Below are 21,348 nucleotides of genomic sequence, written 5' to 3'. Positions count from 1 at the left end.
ATCATTTTCTTCGTACACACCAAACACATAATATCTATACAAAAGGAAACCGCTTAGGAAAATAAACGTATTATAAAATGTACTAATGTTAGTACATACCTATACCTTATATTGAGAGCAAACCTGAGATTTTTACACTGAGCGTAGGCAGTTTATGTAGTAGCAGACACATTAAATTATGGAATTTACTGTATGATATTCTAATTTTTTTTTTTATTTGAGTGTGAATTACATTTCATGTTAATGACATTGTTATGTCATTTGTAACCAAGCCAAATAATTATTTAGAGTCACATACTTTTCCAACATTAACGAAATAAACTTAAATGTTAGATGAATTAAGATATATCAGTTCTCAGGAGTTATATGTAATATAGTTTGTCTATTAACAATATAGTTACGATATAGGGGGAATATTTTTTTCAATAGTGAAATTAATCTAGATTATTTTAGTATAGGATAAAGATGTAGTAGTAGATAATATAATTACCGTAGAACTACTAACCTTTATTACTGACGTTTTATTGTTGAACTTACTTCAACTTCAATCTTTTTGCATTTATTTTAAATACTACTAATTGTATGTAGTATTTTTGCAAAGGTAAATTTATAAATTTTAATTACATTCACTCATTTTGGACTAGTACTTTTAGTCGGCATTTTTACTAAACCAAGTAGGTAAAGAAAAGCTTTAACAATATACATTGTATTATAGAATGTTAATAATTATTCTAGAATGCATTATTTATTAAATTTATTCCATTTACAATTCCCATCGTTTTCTTTCTAAATCTTAAGCCATTTTTTTAGTAAAATTAATAATTTACCCCACAAATACAATTTACCTAATTTGACTAAGTATTAGTGTTTAATTAATATAATTATAAAACATCAGTAGACACCTGTATTTATAAAACATTTGGCGAAGACATGGTATCTGTCAGATCTAAAAGGTATTTATCAACAAAATGCCAAATTTCTTAGCCAATCAGACAATCGATTTATCACAACAACGAATAAACCAACCAATGACAGAGCTTTCAGCCCATATAACGTGGCATAGTGGCGCCATCAAAGATAAGCTTTAGCATTCTGTTTATTTCTATAATATTTTTAAACGCACTGCGCTCTTGATTCCACTTTTTTGGATGCGAACATTTGATTCAACTTGCTATCTATCTAGCTATAGTTATAATTTTCACTTGAGAAGTAGCTCAGCAAAATGTTTATAAATACAAGTGTAAAGGTTCGGAAAGTGTTCAGTTAATACGAGTTAAGTCGCTTACGTTCTAGATCGTTCTAGTATCTTCTAGAAGGTGTTTATTCGCCGGTGTCGGCCCAGTTCGCCTCCTCCGCTATTCGATCCATACAGTTGGCGAGGAATTGGTACTGCGGACAAAAGGAATAATGTTAGATAAGTTTATTGTAAGCCAGCTGTTCTCGCGAGCTTCACTTCGCCTTAAATAAATTCCGGTGGCCTATGTGTTAATCAAGGGTGTCAGCTAACTCCATATGAAATTTAATTAAATTGTTGTTTTGACGTGAAGAAGTTACATACACACACCATACCATAGGTGTGTTGAGTAGGGGCTACTCTGTTGCCGTACAGAAACGTAGTAAATTAGGAATTCACTCTAATTATGTCTCCATCTATTCTAGAATTGTCTATTACCATAAGTGTGTTGAGTAGGGGGCTACTTTAATCCCATACATAAACGTATTTAATCTGTATTCAGTATCTATTCATCCCTCATAGCCCCACCGCCCCCAGCAGGCGGCATTACCAGGGGCGTGTGCAGCGCGAGCTGGGCGGGCGCGGCCTGGTGCGTGTGCCTCGTCTGTCAGCGCTAAACATCTGTTAAACACTGTCTAAGTTTCTGTGGTAAGTATATAGTATCTATTTAGCGCTCATTAATCCACGGCGCTTCTTTGATGCCGTATGCAAACGTATTTAATTCGTATTTTGTATCTATTTAGCGCTCATTCATTTGTAGGTACCATAATAGACACAATCTATTATGGTATGCGTGTAGGTGTCTTTTATGGTAAGCGTGTTGAGTAGGAGGCTACTTTGGTGCCGTATAGAAGCGTATTTTGTATCTATTTAGCGCTCTTTCAGTAGTGTCTATTATGGTAGGCGTGTTGAGTAGGGAGCCAGGTACTTTGATCCCGTATATTTTGTATCTATTTAGCGCTCATTCACCTACAAATGCCATTAGTGTCTATTACTAATTATAGGCGTGTGGAGTAGGGAGCTACTTCAATCCCGTATACAAACGTATTCAGTACCAGGGGCGTGTGCAGCGCGAGCTGGGCGGGCGCGGCCTAGTGCGAGTGGCGCAGCGTCACCGCCGCCGCCTCGTCGTCGGCTAATAGACACTATTGGAATTCGTAGGTATTTGTAGCTACCATAATAGACACAATCTATTATGGTATGCGTGTTAGTGTCTATTATGGTAAGTGTGTTAAGTAGGGGGCTACTTTGGTGCCATATACAAGTGTCTTAATTGGTATTTTGCAGTCCGAATCCTCTCTAATCTGTCTATCACTATATGCGTTTTAAGTTGTGCTACTTTGTAGCCGTATATAAGTGTATTTAATTGTTATTTTGCGCTCCGAATCTACTCAAATTAGCCTCCATCTATTCTAGAATGGTCTATTACTATAAGTATGTTGAGTAGGGAGCTACTTTGGTGCCGTATAAAAGCGTATTTCATTCGTATTTTGTATCTATTTAGCGCTCTTTCAGTAGTGTCTATTATGGTAAGGAGCTACTTTAATCCCGTACATAAACGTATTCAGTACCAGGGGCGTGTGCAGCGCGAGCTGGGCGGGCGCGGCCTGGTGCGAGTGGCGCAGCGTCACCGCCGCCGCCTCGTCGTCGGCGCCCCAGTCGCCCACGCACGCCCACGGCAGCCACGTGCGAGCCGAGACCGGGTGTAGGTGTAGGATAGGGGGCTACTTTGGTGCCTTATGTAAGTGTCTTAATTGGTATTTTGCGCTGTTGGTGCCGTGTATAAAAGCGTCTTAATTGGTATTTTGCGCTCTTGGTACCGTATATAAGTGTATTAATTGGTATTTTGCGCTCTTCGTGCCGTATATAAAAGTGTCTTAATTGGTATTTTGCGCTCTTGGTGGCGTATACAAGTGTCTTAATTGGTATTTTGCGCTCTGAATTCTGTCTAATCTGACCGTCTATATATAAGCGCGTTGAGTAGTGCTACTTTGGTGCCGTATATAAGTGTCTTAATTGGTATTTTGCGCTCCGAATCTACTCAAATTAGCCTCCATCTATTCAAGAATGGTCTATTACTATAAGTGTGTCGAGTAGGGAGCTACTTTAATCCCGTATATAAAGTATTCAGTACCAGGGGCGTGTGCAGCGCGAGCTGGGCGGGCGCGGCCTGGTGCGAGTGGCGCAGCGTCACCGCCGCCGCCTCGTCGTCGGCGCGCCAGTCGCCCACGCACGCCCACGGCAGCCACGTGCGAGCCGAGACGGGATGTTGTAGGGATAGGGGGCTACTTTGGTGCCTTATACAAGTGTTTTAATTTGTGTTTTGCGCTCTTGGTGCCGTATATAAGTGTCTTAATTGGTATTTTGCGCTCTTGGTGCCGTATATAAGTGTCTTAATTGGTATTTTGCGCTCTGAATTCTGTCTAATCTGACTGTCTATATATAAGCGCGTTGAGTAGTGCTACTTTGGTGCCGTATATAAGCGTCTTAATTGGTATTTTGCGCTCCGAATCCTTTCTAATCTGACTGTCTATATATAAGCGCGTTGAGTAGCGCTACTTTGGTGCCGTATACATATAAGTGTCTTAATTGTTATTTTGCGCTCCGAATCTACTCAAATTAGCCTCCATCTATTCTAGAACTGTCTATTACCATAGGCGTGTTGAGTAGGGAGCTACTTTAATCCCCTATATAAACGCAGTTAATTCGCATTTTGCATCTATTTAGCGCTCTTTCAGAAGTGTCCATTATGGTAGGCGTGTGGAGTAGGGAGCTACTTTAATCCCGTACATAAACGTATTCAGTACCAGGGGCGTGTGCAGCGCGAGCTGGGCGGGCGCGGCCTGGTGCGAGTGGCGCAGCGTCACCGCCGCCGCCTCGTTGTCGGCGCGCCAGTCGCCCACGCACGCCCACGGCAGCCACGCGCGAGCCGAGACGGGATGTTGTAGGCATAGGGGGCTACTTTAGTGCCGTATATATAAGTGTCTTAATTGGTATTTTGCGCTCTTGGTGCCGTATACAAGTGTCTTAATTGGTATTTTGCGCTCTTGGTGCCGTATACAAGTGTCTTAATTGGTATTTCGCCCTTGGTGCCGTATATAAGTGTCTTAATTGGTATTTTGCGCTCTGAATTCTGTCTATTACTATAGGCGTGTTGAGTAGAGGGCTACTTTGGTCCGTATATAAACGTTGTTAATTTGCATTTAGAATCTATTTAGCGCTCATTCACCGTATATAAGTGTCTTTAATTGTTATTTTGCGCTCCGAATCTACTCAAAGTAGCCTCTATCTATTCTAGAATGGTCTATTACTATAAGTGTGTTGAGTAGGGGGCTACTTTAATCCCGTATATAAAGTATTCAGTACCAGGGGCGTGTGCAGCGCGAGCTGGGCGGGCGCGGCCTGGTGCGAGTGGCGCAGCGTCACCGCCGCCGCCTCGTCGTCGGCGCGCCAGTCGCCCACGCACGCCCACGGCAGCCACGTGGGCGGGGATTGGATGTTGTCTGTGCACGGGGTGAGTTTTATGCCGTGCCAGCCTGCAAGAGAAGGAAATGTGGAATGGAATGTTACTTCATTGGTTTCTACAAATAGTAAAACATACAAAAAATACTAATAAAATAGGAACAATAAACTATAAATAAACTTAGACGATCTTGTCGCTAAGAGCGATGTCTTACAGGCTATATTGAATAGATGATACAAGTGATAAAACACTGGTGTGGAAATAGAACATGAGCCAATTCTGTTGCAATGACTGTGGCGGTTAATCTCCGGCACTTTTTTTGCCAATTACCTAGTAAGATTCTGAGATTCATTTTCTCAACGTAATCGCGTTTACGCTTATTATTATTATGTTATCAATCTACATAGGGGAAATAATGTACGAGGTCTTAAAAGTAACAAATCGCAAGCCGAAAGGGGTGACTTAAGGGGTCATTCAGATCAAGATTTTTTTTCTGAATTTCAAAAGTCATAAAACAAAATTTGTTTAGAATGACTAACTGAGTTACCCACTTTCGGCTATCAATAACACTATGGCAACACTCTGTATACCTACTTTTAATGAACTTATCTACCGTATACTTTATGGTAAATAAAGACAATTAATCAACATTATTATTACAAAAAACCACTCACCAACAGTAACAGCAACATTCGGCGCGCAAGCCATATCAGTGCGAGCGGGAGGGAACGCTACATCTCCATACCCGGGCAACGTGCGTGCCAGAGCGAGATAGTCGCTGGCTCGAGTCACGTCTTGTAGCGCCTTGAGCTGGTACAGGCGGGGGCCGGCCACGCACACGCCTCGGTTCACGTCTTCTACTGCCTGGGGGGTTAAAGTGAAAGTGAGGCTAATGTTGCTTGTTGAAGTAAAAAATGGATTCGATACGGCGATTTCTTTCTCCTTCAGAGGGCTTTTTTGCGTAGCCGGGCCGTGTCTTGGAACTTATTGAGGAAGTAAGAGGGCCGGACGTAATAGCCGTATATATTCGAGTGATTTCACTCAGTGACGTAACTGTCTGTGCCATGACACACATCTGCCAGAATATATATGAAGGACTGTCAGCCTGCAGTTTGACTACTGGGAATGCAGCCTAAGGGCTCAGCCACAGCTTTCAGCGGTGCGGGATGAGGTGCGGCGTGAGGGGCGGCGGGCGGTGCGGATTGCGGTGGTATGCCACAGCACATATTTGTTTTGGTCGCGCGTTGGCTAGTCCGTCCACTTGATGCCGCCGCGCGCGCCGCTGTGAGCTGTGGCCGCCTCGATACTCTCTAGTACATTTGTTTCGCTCGCACACCGCGCCGCCCGCCGCCGCCGCCACCGCGCCAGTCAACCCGCGCCGCTAGCCGCGCCGCATTTCGCGCCGCGGCTAGCTGTGGCATACTTCGTACGTTGTCTAGCGTTTGTTTTCGGCGCTCACCGCTAGCCGCGCCGCTCGCCGCGCCGCACGCTGCGCCGCAATTGGCTGTGGCCACGGGGTAAGGCGATCTGCCTACTGCTAGAATCGTTGCAGTGGTGTCGCATCGCAGGGAATTATTGAGCGGAGCCTTTTATCATGCCGTAGACAGATGCCATTTTAGTCTTCTTTCACCCACTTGCGCACGCCACAGACAGCTGCACGAGGCGGTCGAGTAGTTCTGTAGTACCGAGAGGGTGTCCCACGCTACACACTCTATGCGGAGCATATAAGAAAGACGGTCGGTTTGACGGTCGAATGGCGTAGTGGTTAGTGGCCCTGACTGCTATGCCGAAGGTCCCGGGTTCGATTCCCGGCTGGGGCAGATATTTGTTTAAAGACAGATATTTGTACTCGGGTCTTGGGTGTTGATATTTATATTTATTATCTATCTATCTATGTATTTGTGTAGATATATCAGCTGTCCGATACCCATAACACAGGTTCTGCCTAGCTTGGGGTCGGATGGCCGTGTGTGAGATGTCCCCACATATTTATTTATTTATTTATTTATTTATTTTTATTTAAGAAAGAGGGTGTCCCACGCTACACACTCTACCAGTGCGAGGGTGTCCCACGCTACGCTACACACCTGCCAGAATATGAAGGCCCTGCAATGCAATGCTACAGCATTAGCGGGGCATATTTAGAAGAGGGTAAGAGGTCGTCCCACGCTACACGGCGGAGCATATGAGGGTGTCCCGCGCTACACACAATGACACACACCTGCCAGAATATGAAGGATTGTCAGCCTGCAGTTTGAATATTGAAACCGCAGCCGCAGTGGCGTCGCATCGGCTTGGGATGGCTCTATGAGTGCGAGGGCGTCCCACGCTACACACCTGCCAGAATATGAAGGCCCTGGCTGTGGCGTCGGCCTGCACTCGCCTATCGAGTAGTTCTGTAGTACCGAGAGGGTGTCCCACGCTACACACCTGCCAGAATATGAAGGCCCTGGCCGTGGCGTCGGCCTGCACGCGCCTCGCCTCGGCCGCGGGATTGAACACCCACTTGCGCAGTTCTGTAGTACCGAGAGGGTGTCCCACGCTACACTATGAGTACGAGGGTGTCCCGCGCTACACACAATGACACACACCTGCCAGAATATGAAGGACTGTCAGCCTGCAGTTTGGCTACTGGGAATGCACGCTTAGGCGCTCTGCCCACTGCGAGGTTGCGTCGCAACGGCTTGCTGGTTCCAATTTCTCAAGGAAATTTGCCGCCATCTTAGTTGACAGCTAGGTAGGCACGTTTTTTCGTCGGTATGTCAAGTCCTCTTGTTTCTTTCGTCATTGACACACACCTGCCAGAATATGAAGGCCCTGGCCGTGGCGTCGGCCTGCACGCGCCTCGCCTCGGCCGCCGGGTTGAACACCCACTTGCGAACACACAGGCAGCTGCAAGAGGCGGTCGAGTAGTTCTGGATGTAGAGGGAATGGGGGCACTCGTTCGGTTGGAGTTTGCGTTCTGGAATTGAAGGGGAAATAGGGTTAGTTCTGGGAATTAAAATCATATAGTTGTACATGTAAATTTGTGGCTAAAATTGAGCCTTTATTTTAAAAGATTTTTCATGCCAGTTTATCCTTCCGTCTGTTTTGCATCAGAATGTCACAAGTTCGGTTACAAATTCGAAATTTATGGTCTAAATCGTTTGTTACTTCTGGCTACTTAGGACTTATTGTTGGAGCGTGGGTCTAAGATAGCTAAAATAGAGCGGTGGTAGCTCAGTCGGGTAAGCGCTCGCTTCTCACGCAAAAGATGCGGGTTCGAATCCCGGCGCTGACATGTACCAATGAGTTCTTTTCTGAATTTAAGTACAATGTATACCATCGCTCTTACGGTGAAGGAAAACATCGTGAGGAAACCTGCATATCTAGATTTAGCACATCTAGATATGTGAATCCACCAACCCGCAGTGGACCAGCGTGGTGGGAAATGGTCCAAGCTTAGGAAGGCAGTTTAGACCTTGGGGATATGCACAAAGGTTCCACTCGAGAGAGCTAGGTGCAGGTACTTACACCCCCACAGAGAATAGAATAGAATAGAATAGATTGCTAAAATTAAATGAGTATTTAACAGACTTCGAAAAAAGGAGGAGCTCCTCAATTCGTTTGTATGTATAAGCTCTTTCTCCCATTTGATGTTCAAACGTAGTAATTTTAACACCCTGTATAGAGACACTCACCAAAGTTGTACTCGACGATCTCGAACAGGTAGAAATACTTGCGCACGCTCTTGCTGAGCGCGATCTTCTCGCACACGGCGCGGTACACGTCGCCCGCGTTCGTCGACTTATGAGACATTAGACTTACTACATTTATACTTTGTAAAATATAGCGTGAACCAAATGAATCTTCATTGACAGATTCTTATACCATGCCAGCGGCCGCTACGGGTCGTTATCTATGTCGATTCGTTTATTCCTCGTTCCAATAATCACAGCGCCGTATTTATGTCGAATCGCGATATAGCGACGTTTATCTACGTCGATAACGAACCCGTGTAGCAAAAGCAGGTAAATAAAGGGAAAATCCTTGAAAATTTCGCCGAATATTGTAGCTTTCTTATGGCTCATGCTAAATTTGACAAAGTAACGTTATACTAAAGCACCTCACAATACATACACCTCACCTTCTCCCACTACGCGACTCTCAAGCGACGCATATTTATGACGAGTATGACGAGTCAACGTCGCGTCAAAGACCCGTTTTTATAGGCGACCATGGGTTGCGTCGCAGTCGCGTCGCTTGAGAGTAGCGTAGGTACTGGGAGAAGGTGCTTAGAGATACAGAGAGAAACTCACCAAAATTGTACTCGACGATCTCGAACAGGTAGAAGTACTTGCGCACGCTCTTGCTGAGCCCGATCTTCTCGCACACGGCTTTATATACATCGTCAGCATTTGTGGACTTGAGTACGCATACTGTGACCACTTCCTTGTCGGGGAGGAGCACCTGGAATGACAACAAACCATTGAAATAAAGTCGTTAAGCCTAGTCCTAGAGGCCTTCAGGCAGCTTAGAAACATCTGAGAGTCGGGTTGCCCACTTAACCGACAACTCTGTTGGGGTCCACCAACCCGCACTAGGTCAGCGTGGTGGACTAGGCTTGGAAAGAGACCCGTGCCCCAGCAGTGGGGACGTGATGGGTCATGATGATACTAAAGTTTATCAAGTGAAGTGGATGTATGACGGTCAGAATTATTATCTTCTGAAGTGGCGGTTGGATGAAAGATTGAAAGCAGAGAATTGTGACACTTCTGGTGTTTATGTAGCAGTGGACTGTTAACAATTTGGCTCATTGTGATGAATATGCAAATTAAATAATATTACTATGTAATATCTGTTTATAGGGAGAAAACATGTAGGTACCTAACCCAAAAATAAATGATAGATGTTTATGCCTTTTTAGCTTATTATACATAGCAACACATATTTACCTTGAGGTCAACAGGCGAGGGGTTGGACGAGTCATCAGAGTCGGTGAGGAACTCTTGAACTGCGTCCGACTCCGCTATCACTCGCACCGCACACACCTAGAATACAGAGGAATAATACAGGTAAATAAACGGCAAATATAGTGAATAACTGATGATTTCTGGTCCCTTGCAAGGGGTACGTGCATTGCTACACCCACTCTTCAATGGGGTTTTTCAAATGGGCAAATGTTAGAAATGGTGGGCTTATGAAACAATGAGATCATCAAACGTTAGTTGAGCGCCAAAACATAAAACTGACCCATGTTGGGTGCCAAAACACCAAATAAACCCGTGTTGGGCGCCAATATTCCCAAAGACCAGCATTATTGGATAGGAAATTGAAAGACACTTTGCCTCGAAATGTTTTCATTGACGGAAATAATTAATTTCTTAAGTATATGTTTATTTTTACTATTTTTTTTACCTTTTCCAAGTACTGCTCGAGCCCGCGCCGCCTCGCGTCCAGCTGCTGCTCGCTCAAGTTGAACGGCCACTTGCCCGGCAACTTGGGGAAGTTGAAGCCTGAAACATGTTACCACTGCTTTTAGAATAGTATACTTTTAGGTTTTTCTTACACGAGGTTAACTGTATTACCAATCACAAAAAAACTTAAAACATTGTTTAACAAGTGTTTAAAACAAAATTTGACAGATTTATTAGGTATTTGACAGCGCTAAACATCAGATTAATACTGTCTCAGTTTTTTTGGTAAGGCCCTAAGATTTTAAAAGGTATTTCTGTGAAAGATTCGGTACTACCACTATATCATCCTTTGCATATTTATTGTATTCGCTATAATAATATTGCCATCTTTTGAACAAGATCATCTGTACAAGAATTTAATAGTGAGAGCCGCCATTTTAGATTGTTTTTATTAGCTAGGCCTAAAAAGTTTAGACAATTTTTATAACTCCATGTGATTAAGCCACATTAACAGAAGATTGAGTCGTAACAAACTCGTCATATAACTTTTTACTTTTGTCGTTAAAATCATACGACCTAAAGGCAATAAGAAAGGTTTATATACGGCTTGAGTACATTTGATATTACTACACTCAGCCATCCCACGCTCGTGTAGAAATAACATGAAAAATACGAAGTACCATAGAGCCCTAGAGACGCGATAAGCCATCAGACGTCACTGCGTGGGAGGAACTCTATTGAATAATATACTTTGCAATCAGCCGTTGAATGGAAACTTATTTACCTACTTACTTGTTTGTTTCATTTTATATACCAAGAAAAAACCAGATTATTGAGGAATGAAATGTTAAGTTCACGACCTTTTGTTATTGTGTTTGAATTGCTAATCCAATTTACTAAATACAAAAACACACATTCACTTCTAAAAATACTAGATAAGTTAGGCACCAAAACTGCAAACTGGCCCATGTCGGGCGCCAAAAACCCAATCAACCCCACGTTTGGGCGCCAACAACACACCGCACCCACGTTGGGCGCCAAAACCCACACTCACCTAAAAACTCTTTCCTCAGTTGCTGATGTAGCGCGGCGAACTCCCTGTACCGGCGACTGCACAGGTGTCGGCCGGCCATGTGTACATTGAACGCCACGTACGACCGCCCGGTGTTGCGTTCCATCACCAGCCGGTAGTCTGGTATGGAGACGGGGAGGGATCGCTTGTCCGTGTAGTCGTATCGTTGGTAGACGGTGGCGCGTGAGTTGGCCGCGCCGCCGATCACGCCGACGGGCGCTGAGCCGTCGTCGCATGGCTCTAGGCGTTCCGCTTCCTGCGTAGGTAAATAAAGTTACTTATAGGATATTCACGGTTTTGCAGATATTTTATGTCAGATTGTCAGATACAATAGAAAATCTGTTGTACCTCGAGCGCGATATCGCCACATTTACTTCTTTGGCTTTTGGATTTGATAGACAGATAGATAATTGATCTATTTGTTCCACTAAAAAATAGACGAAACGACGAGACAAAAGGGAGAACCAACTCAAGGCATATTTTGCCCTAAGTGCAGATACTATGTAAAATCATACCCCCAAATTCATTGACCGTATTTTAAGTTTAGAGGAGGTTTACAAATTACATTGAAACACAGGAGTTTAGACCTTAAAACCTATTTTGGCAAAAAGCTATATGAATTCGGTGGATAACATTTAAGGCGTACTGACCTTCTGTGTGACAGAGATGACTGTGAGAGTGAGACAGTCGCCGCCCGACTTGATGAGGTCCACCACCTGCTTGTGGGTTGATCCTTCGACGTTCACGCCGTTTCTGTAACAAAAGCAGTACTTTCGTTAGTTATTTTCGCGATAGGTGATAGGTATCGCTTAAAGGAGTCTGAAGTTACATGGAAACAATAGTCCTCAAAGTTTCTGTCTTTCCAGTATCCAGATAAACCCGACAGTTTACTTATACTTGTGTTATTGGATACTGAAGATTAGAATACTTCTACTTTCAGGAAATTAATTTCTATTTGCGCCGACCTATTTCCTGCTTTATTTATATTGTAGTTTCCATTTCCCCCTGACATTTTCCTCTAGAAACAAGTGATATATTCATGATACAGCAGTGAACCCGTAACCTATCTATGCGATTAGAATATCATCTCTAGCTGCTTTTATCAGCCCAGTATATTGATTTGTGGAAGCCCTGACATCAATCTATAAACTGCGTATTAAAAGCCAATTACACAGATGTTTTATCGCCTCTATCACAAAATGATATCATCATCTTAATTTACTGCACAATTCTAATATAAACACATCAATAAATAATATTGCAAACGCTGCAGAAGTTAAACGGATATCAGAGGACAAAACCTCTTACTCATTTCAACATTACTTTGTTTCTAATAAGAAATAATCGATTTAAGGTAATGCATATTACACGAGTACAATATAGGTAAGCTTCGGCCTTTCGGAATCGTACATCATCACGACCCATTACGTCCCCACTGCTGGGGCACGGGTCTCCTTCCAATGAAGGAAGGGTTTAGGCCTAGTCCACCACGCTGGCCAAGTGCGGGTTGGTGGACCCCAGAGAGTTGTCGGGTAAGTGGGCAACCCGACTGTCAGATGTTTTCAAGCCGCCCGAAGGCCTCTGACTAGGCTTAACGACTGCTACCGAAACAGCAACCGGGACCCACGGCTTAACGTGCCGTCCGAAGCACGGAAGCGTCCAGAAAAGCACCACTTGAAATTGGTCACCCCTCCAATGGCTGACCGTGTCAGTTGTTGCTTAACCTCAGCGATCAGTTACGATCACTGAGGCCCGCTCGACTACGGACGAATTGTACGTATCGGACCAAACGGATTTTCTTAAATGTATGGAGAACCGGCATTGGCAATGGCGATGAAGTTGACGCACTTGTGTGAATTTCTATACAAAGAATACTGAATGCGATGCGTCCGTTGCGTACGATTCCGAAAGGTGGAAGCTTAAAAATATTTTATAATATGCATTTACCTGACTCGTCAAAGTACCTATCGATTGTGAGCCTGCGTAAACGGGGAGGTCACTTTCTAATTAAAATGTCCATAGTAATAGTAAATATAATAAAGAGAACATGTGTATAGAGTCGACTACATTGTACAATGTCGATGACACACTTCCCAACACTCGATAAGCTGTACTGACTATACAACTTGCACGAGAATAAGTTATATGACTCAAATCTACTTATTTTGTATCTGTGCTGCAAAAATGAACAAAAACGGCCTAGCCGTCCAAAAATTTAATATGAGGTTTAATTGGCCATAGTTATTAGGGCATTTTATTTTAGTAAGGTTAGTTATTTTATATTTTCATTCTTTAATATTGGCAATAAAGATAATAAATAATTGATTAAAAGCCTATTTTGTTCCTCTTGTTCTAAGCTTGATGTGTAACGATCACAATCAAAAAGGTAGGCACAAATTTGTGACCAAAACTGTAGTTAGATAAATTTGCTAAAATTCCAAATCTAGAAATGCAATTTCCTTACTACTGTTCTCTAGAAACAATACCTAAGCTAAATAGAGAGCATAGAAAATATCAAATAAAGCACCCTCCAGCCAAGACGAGGGTGGAAGGTCAAGGCTTACGCGTGGCTACTTAGATTCACAATAAACGAACAAGATGGTGAGTTAGATACAAACACAAAGCAGACACCTATAGAGCTAGTATTATATGATTTAGGTATTTTATAATTATATAACTTTGTACGCCCAAGGGCAGGCCATAGTAGCAATAAAATTAAGAGGACTTTGTTAATAACTGCCTAAACCTATGTGTCACAATAAATAGGTATATTTTGATTTTGATTTTAGTACGAGGTGCATTTAAGACGTGACAAGAGTTTTGCATCGCGCTGCCTCAAGAGCGACCGCGAAGGAGAACTTTTGTCACGTCTTTATAGCGCCCCGTGCTACATGGCCTGGCCGCATTTGCTTTACTGTCCGATCGTTTTAAGTTCAACCTGATGACAACTATTGTACCAATGAATAAGGTCACAAATTATCGGGCCAAACTAATTCAAAATAAGAGCTCAGTGGTAGATCAATAATTTATAGGTAGGTTTAATATCTATAACAACACACAACGAAACCTAGCCCCTCTAATACGTAATAAGACAAATTATTTACTAGTAGAAGTGGGTTAACACTTCATCTAGTTTCTTATATTGTTAATTTAAGTGTGGCTACGACGACTGTATCTCTATTCACGTGCTTACAAGGCAATTCTATTTAAATTTATGTCCGGAACGTATTACAGTTCAAAATGATAAATAAAATATTAGCTAATAGGAAAGTGATGAAAGGTTATGTACTGTTTCATCATCAGTAAGTTCAAGTAGCATGAGAAGGTGATTAAGTACATAATTATGGGAGTTCCTACTCTAGATTAGACGACTTACATGAGTTTTTGAATTACATATTTGTATAAAGTATTTGACAGAATAGATGATTTGGTTTTTTTACATCGTTAAACATCTGTTTATTAGTTTAATTCTATGTAAGAGATCCAATATTTTAAATAAATTATGTTCCACAAAAAACGTTATAGGTACTTATAATTAGGTTTTCATAGAGAAATATGTTGCTGTTTTCCGCAAACATCGACAAAAGAGGAGGTTATTTTTGGAGCAAACATTTATAAATACGATTCAGGATAAACATTAATCAAGCTTGGATGAAATCTGGACGTTTTGTTTGCTGTAGCGAAGGCCAGCAACACCTTATGTACCTATGTATAGTGATGATAGAAAAAAATCGTGTCGGGTCTTTCATTTACCTACTAGGAGTGAACTCTCTTGAAAATTTCTCGTGCTAGCATTGCAATAAAACTTGTTAACTGATTTTAGACTGATTATTTTATTCATTTTATTGTGACGGTATAATTTAGTAGTGTGTCTGATTATTGTGAGACGAAAGCTTGCTGGAAAACAAGTAGTAGTCGGATGGTACTACTAGTAATAGCGGTATTTAGGTAACACTGTTGATAACGTTATTAGACATCATCATTGGCCACAGCATCTATATAGATGATTGTTGCAGCGCTCGTGGGTTATGGGTTACGACGGCCGCACCGTCGTTGATGGCTGTATAGTCCAATAGCAGCACGACATTTTTTGCCACAATGGTTGCAGACGTAACGCGATTCCAACGGAGGAGACATAGACATAGACATAGACACATCGTTTATTCACTCACAAAATACACATCACAAATACAAAACAACAATGTAGGTACAGTGGCATAAAGAATAACAATAATTGTGGTGTGTATTATGTCAGTAAAATGGCTCTGACTCAGCATGTGCTGTACAAAAAAGTATACAGCGCTGGTAATTCTGCCAGAACCAGCGAGTTGAGGTGGTACGCGGCTAAAATATAATATGATATAAACGTGCTGCTATATTAGCTTAATCACATAACGTTTTCGTAGACCTAATTAGGCCTTTAACACCCAAATTCCTTACTAATTAGTAGACACATGATTAAACATAATCGTATAGGTACTTTATAAGATTAAAACACTATAGGATCCAAGAAAGGAGCCTCTCCGAGTGACCACTATTCACACTTGATAATCCTTTTATCAAGGGGGGGTCAAACCCTAGTGCAACCTTGTGTTTTTCACCGATACGATAGAAAAAGACTATTAATTTTTGGCTATGGTTTGGTCCTTGAAAGCTATGAATTAGAACGACCTGAGCTCGCTTTTCTCTCTTTGCGCTAGATGTTCGTTTCGTTTCGTGGCTACTCCACACTCTTCCTCTCGCTATTTCGCTATAAACTTAAGGTAATAAAGTTCAAAACAACGGCATCCATAACGATAATCACCCATTCCTGCAGGCTATCTCAGCGTCCAGGTCGTATATCTCGAACCCGGTGCGGGAACAGAAATAAAAACTATAATAAAAGTTCCCCGATCGCGCCCTCTGCACTGACATGACGAGAGCAACTTCGCAAACACCTCCTTCACCATTGACACACACACACTTTGTTTTACACCACTTTTAACACACACTTTTTTAAATATTTTATGCTAGATTATTTTTGGCAACCCTGGCGTTTTACATTACTTATCAGGGTTACCGTAGGATAGAAGAGCAAAAATGCGAATGATTTATTTTAAGAATAACGATCGTTACTGAGACACGAGCGACTAACGGCAATATCAGAAAGCAAGTAATTTAATAGTTAATTTACACAACTAACTGATAGTAACTCAGTATAGTCTACGCGACCTCTAAGTCTGTACCTTGTTACTGATATAACTTTAGAATAAAAGCTAAGTTTGAGCGAATGCTGTTACATATTTTATGTTCTTACTGTATGCAGAGTATTGCGTCGTAAATATGGGCTTTGTCCAGTTAAGGCGTCTGAAATAACTCAATAAGTATAGCTAGGTATACATTATCGAAATCCTTATACATTTCTTTTTACGTCGACACAATATGACGGGTTGTAGGTGCATCATGATGCACTAGTCATCTTGATAACCTACATGTCCAGGTTGCATCCAGTGTTTCCACTATCCATAAAATCCTAACCTACATTTCAAGGCATTCCTACCAGCATCTTGGTCGTGAGATGAGATTACCCGTCAGAGGTGTTACCGATCCAAAACCGCGACAAATAAACTTTCTACAAAATTAACAACAAACCTACAGTTTCCATCTATAGAGTATAAGAATTAAACGTAAACTCCCACTACACCTAATCATTCTAAACGATCCTAAATCCGTCAATTGACAATACCGTCCCCTTTAATTGGGTATTAATTGCTCAGTCACTAACAACAGTGCCCGCTGTCTGTCCAGATAGTGTGTAAATAGGTTAGTAGAATAAATAGTTATGAAGTCACGGACTGTTTGTGTTGAATTAATGTTGGAAGGACGTCCGACAGATAGCCTATTGTATCAGACTTTGGGATCCTTGAAAATACACTGTGTACCTTGTACTATTGTTTATTTTATATTGTTTTGTATACCCCTTCTCGATCTAATATTTGTAGAAGGAGCGAGACGTTTGAGGGGGATTCAAGCATAGTAAAGATATTTATAAAACACTAGAAATTTGCACTAAGTTCTCTTCGCGTTAGGATTTTTTCAGTGGGAATTTCGTGATAAAATATAGCTAAGTTTTTAATCCAGGGTCCCAACATACTACAACCGTTTTCCCGTAACAGAATACAAAACATCCATCTGTCCATCCATACTTACAAATAGTGTTGCCCAAATGCAAGAACAAGACGAGACTTAGCCAGTCTTGGTCTTGGTCTTGCGCCAATACACCTGGTCTTGGTCTTGGTCTTGGTCTTGCGCCAATACACCTGGTCTTGGTCTTGGTCTTGGTCTTGCGCTCCCAGTCTTGGTCTTGGTCTTGGTCTTGCAGCAAGAGTCTTGCAAGTCTTGCAATTACCTATTAGTCTATTACTATTTATTAAAGTTTACTTTTTGATTTTAATAGATATTTTTTTATTCGCTATGTTTATGGTATTAGTCGTAATGCGCATAGGTCCAGTTTTTCATTTTCTTTGATACAGTTTTTTGCATCTCATAGAATTCCTAAGCGTACTTACCTATACACCGAACTGTTACACCTAACTACTCAGTGAAATAGCGCTCTGCAAGACGCAAGAGTCTTGCAGGCTATGTCTTGTTCTTGCTCAAGTCTTGCACGGTCAGTCTTGGTCTTGGTCTTGCTAAAAATACGCGGTCTTGTTCTTGGTCTTGGTCTTGCAAAAACGCAAGAACAAGACCAAGACTGCAAGACCAAGACTGAATTTGGGCAACACTACTTACAAACTTTCACGCTTATAAGTTGGAGTATAGTAGTAAGTTTTCAAGCCCATCACCAAGCTCGAATGTTTCCCGCAAGTGTTTATTAGCATAAAATACTAACACACTTTATAAAAAACTAACATTCCTATAGATGCACGATTAAAAGAAAACCTGCGCATGTAAATACGTTGCATTCACCATCGCAACAATGGATGTAGAGCGCCAGTCGGATAAGTACTATCAGAGAAATCCATAGTACCTATAATAAGTGGGGTCACTCTCTAAATCGAGGAACGAACGATAATAGAGTTGGTTAGCGCAGTGCTCAGAATCCTATTCAGAGAGTGACCCTCCTGGCCCGATTACAAAACAATATTGTAACATTCGTAACTCGTGGGGCGAGAGTTAGTATTTATAGTTAACAGGCGAGGCGGGCAGAAAGGGCAAATTTGCTTGATGAAAAACGAAGTTTTGGAGAACTGTGGGGTTACCACCACCGAACATTAGCAATTACCAATCCTTAAGCAGCGTCGCGAGCTTATCAAGCAATAGTAGCCTCCTCTAGGCTTATGCGGTTCTAAGCTGTATAAGGTAGGCCATCGGCCGATTCCCCGATAGTACGTACGGCGGCAAGAGTTGTGCAACCACTTGTCTAGACTTGAGACAATCAATCAACCTCATGCTGGTACTCTCATTAGACAGAAGATGTTTGCATTGCAGTCAAGACTGATACAGAGCAAATAAAACTGAATTAAGTTGGGTAGATTACTTTAAATTGTTGGTAAAATGAACTAGCCACGGGAACACAGCCTCTAATCTTGAGTAGTAAAGTTACGTAAACCATCAAGGTGCGAAATGGCCCAAAGTTAAATCCGAGGAGTTTGGACTAGAGGATAATAGCATTAATGTTTACTTTATCTTCCCCTGTACCTATCTATATTGTATCATCATGGATGATTATTGTCATCCACTGCTGGACATAGGCCTCCCCATGGAGCGTCACAACACTCGGTCCTCGGCTAAGGATGTCAGTTCAGCGGGCAGGAGGGCGTCCAACGCTGTGTTTGCCTGTTCGTGGTCTATATTGTATAAAATATATTTATGTATAAAAAGGATTAATCATGTTTAGAGACTGTACATCTTAGAATTTTTAAACATTTATTAATGATAAAGAGGGGACATTCTGGAAGCTGTGCTTTTCAGTATCAATTATTTATGATTTATCAATATTAACAATGTTTAGCATCTTTAGTGTAAAATCATTCTCATGTTTATAATATGTGAACATTTGTGAAATTAAACGCAAAAATATGAACACAGAGATATCTCCATAGATCCTTAGTCAAGGTAGCAGTGAAACCCCACAACCAGCAAGTCAGTAGGTCTTCTTGAGAAATCATTCTTTTACAAGGTACCTAGATCTAATACATTTCTTTCTGAATTATCTCACACCATTGTTAGTCATTGTAGGCGCATAGTCGTCACAGATCCATTGAATAATATTGATACTTCATGTTTTTTGGGTTAAAATAGTTAAATAAAGAGTGTTTCAGACTCTCAAAAAACAACACAAGACATGATGAATATGAAAGTGTGTAGGGCACCTATTCAGCAGGAAATTCTTGTCTACAGTTTTAATAGTAGACAGCCTTGTTGAGACTCAGACAAAACTACTTGTGGAGAGTATGGAATCGGCTTAGATCTGTACAGTGTTTGCATTGTGTTTAGTATGCTAGCTGTAGTAAGAATTTGTGAAAAAGATGTACAGATTAGCATTTATAAATGCAAAAAAAATAAAAGTCTGTTACATCAATCAACTTTGGTTGCTGTAACTGTTATAGGGTAGGCAGACATTTAATCTATGTAATATTACTCAAGGTAACTTTATCATAAAATAAAAATAGTACAATTCAAAAAGTAAGCAATTATCATTTATCACATAATAATATTTAAAGATATTTTGCCTTGAATGAAGCAAAATTGGAATGGTATAAGATATAAATAAATTTAACATACAGCCTTATAATATTTTAACAATCATTTGGGATATAATTGGTGCCCAAATAGTTAACCTTGTGCAATCAGCTCTAGGTTAAGCTTATGTTTATGTAAATTTACAAATTGAGACTGTTTTAAAGTATTTGCTGAACTAAGTATTAATAGCAATTCAGTTGGAAATTCTTTGTGTAACTGTTTCATAATCATGCAACTGGCTTTATTTGTTGCCCAATTTTGGGAGCATTTATAGGTATTTCATTTGTAATCAACTAGAACAAGAAGATAGCATTCAATACTAAATGAATAAAATGAATGAGTTGTATTTATTATTATTTAAAACACTAATGGGAGTTGTAAGGAATTACCAAAACTAACATGATATCAAAAAATTCTGGTACAGAATATTACATCTTATAAGATGTAATATTCCATGCTATAGCTTGTTTCATAGGTATACAATGTAACACAGTCTGGACTAAGATTTGTTACAATATCACTATCAAATTAACACATATATCATGTTCAATACAACAAATACACAGCTGTTTTAAACTTAAATTCATGCAACACTAGTCATACATTCAGCAGTTATGTAAATACTGGCTGCTACCACTTCCGGCTAAGTGAGGAGACTGTAATAAGAATATTTACTTAACGCACTGAAACTGGGCGGAGAAACCCATCTATCGACACCACAAACAAGCGTTGCTAGGCTGACTAATACTAACAAGAAGTACTAAACAGTTTGATGTAACTTAGAGAAATGTAACATGAACATGAGGGAAAACCTGAGTGGCCAGGATACTCACACTTCGAGGATGCGGTCCCCTTTCCTGATGCCGGCCAGCTCGGCCGCCCCCTGCTCCAGCACGGCGCTCACATGCTGCAGAGGAGCATACAGCTCACCATTGATCGATCTAAGCTGCCCGCCTTCCGACACTTGACCACGCACATTGAAACCGAAACCAGTGTCCGTCTTGTAAATTGTAACACGCCGCGGCCCATTAATGGCCTGCATTGTTTTGTTATTCTTATTGGGCTGCAGAATACTGTTATTATCGGTTTCTGTCTCAGCCATTTTGGGGCTATTTCATTTGAGTTTTGACAGATGCTCCCCTTTGTTGAAGACCTTGTTGCGTAGGTATAATTTTTAATTCAATACTCTGTGCTACTGATACCATTTATTTATTTATTTATTTATTTATTTATGCTTTTATTGCACAATTTACAAAAGTAGATGTACAATGAGGTGGACTTAATGCTAAGAGCATTCTCTACGAGTCAACCTGCAGGAGGTTCAGGAGCAGAAAGTAGGGAAGTGCAAAAAAAATAACAAAAATCACAATCAATCAATGAATCTCACAAAAAAACCTACACAAAATCTACCATAATTATACCTACATAATTATACCATTGCCTCAGAAGAATAACTGAA

General features: G+C 41.2%; 1 protein-coding gene across 1 annotated transcript; it reads right to left on the bottom strand.

Annotated features, from left to right (window-relative positions):
* Window positions 1–253: 253 nt before the first annotated feature.
* On the bottom strand, window positions 254–21,033 carry LOC105385390 (sorting nexin-27). Its single transcript, XM_048628586.1, has 10 exons — window positions 20,723–21,033; window positions 11,816–11,918; window positions 11,148–11,421; window positions 10,095–10,192; window positions 9,632–9,727; window positions 8,996–9,146; window positions 7,496–7,659; window positions 5,372–5,561; window positions 4,601–4,770; window positions 254–1,389 (listed from the first exon to the last, which is right to left on the bottom strand). Exons 1-10 carry the CDS (start codon window positions 20,989–20,991, stop codon window positions 1,321–1,323), a joined length of 1,584 nt encoding a protein of 527 aa, XP_048484543.1. The 5' UTR covers window positions 20,992–21,033; the 3' UTR covers window positions 254–1,320.
* Window positions 21,034–21,348: the final 315 nt, after the last annotated feature.

The sequence above is a fragment of the Plutella xylostella genome, chromosome 21 (genome assembly GCF_932276165.1).
Source record: "Plutella xylostella chromosome 21, ilPluXylo3.1, whole genome shotgun sequence".
NCBI lineage: Eukaryota > Metazoa > Arthropoda > Insecta > Lepidoptera > Plutellidae > Plutella > Plutella xylostella.
The sequence above is the reverse complement of the archived record's forward strand: the minus strand, read 5'-3'. Positions and strand labels throughout refer to the sequence as shown.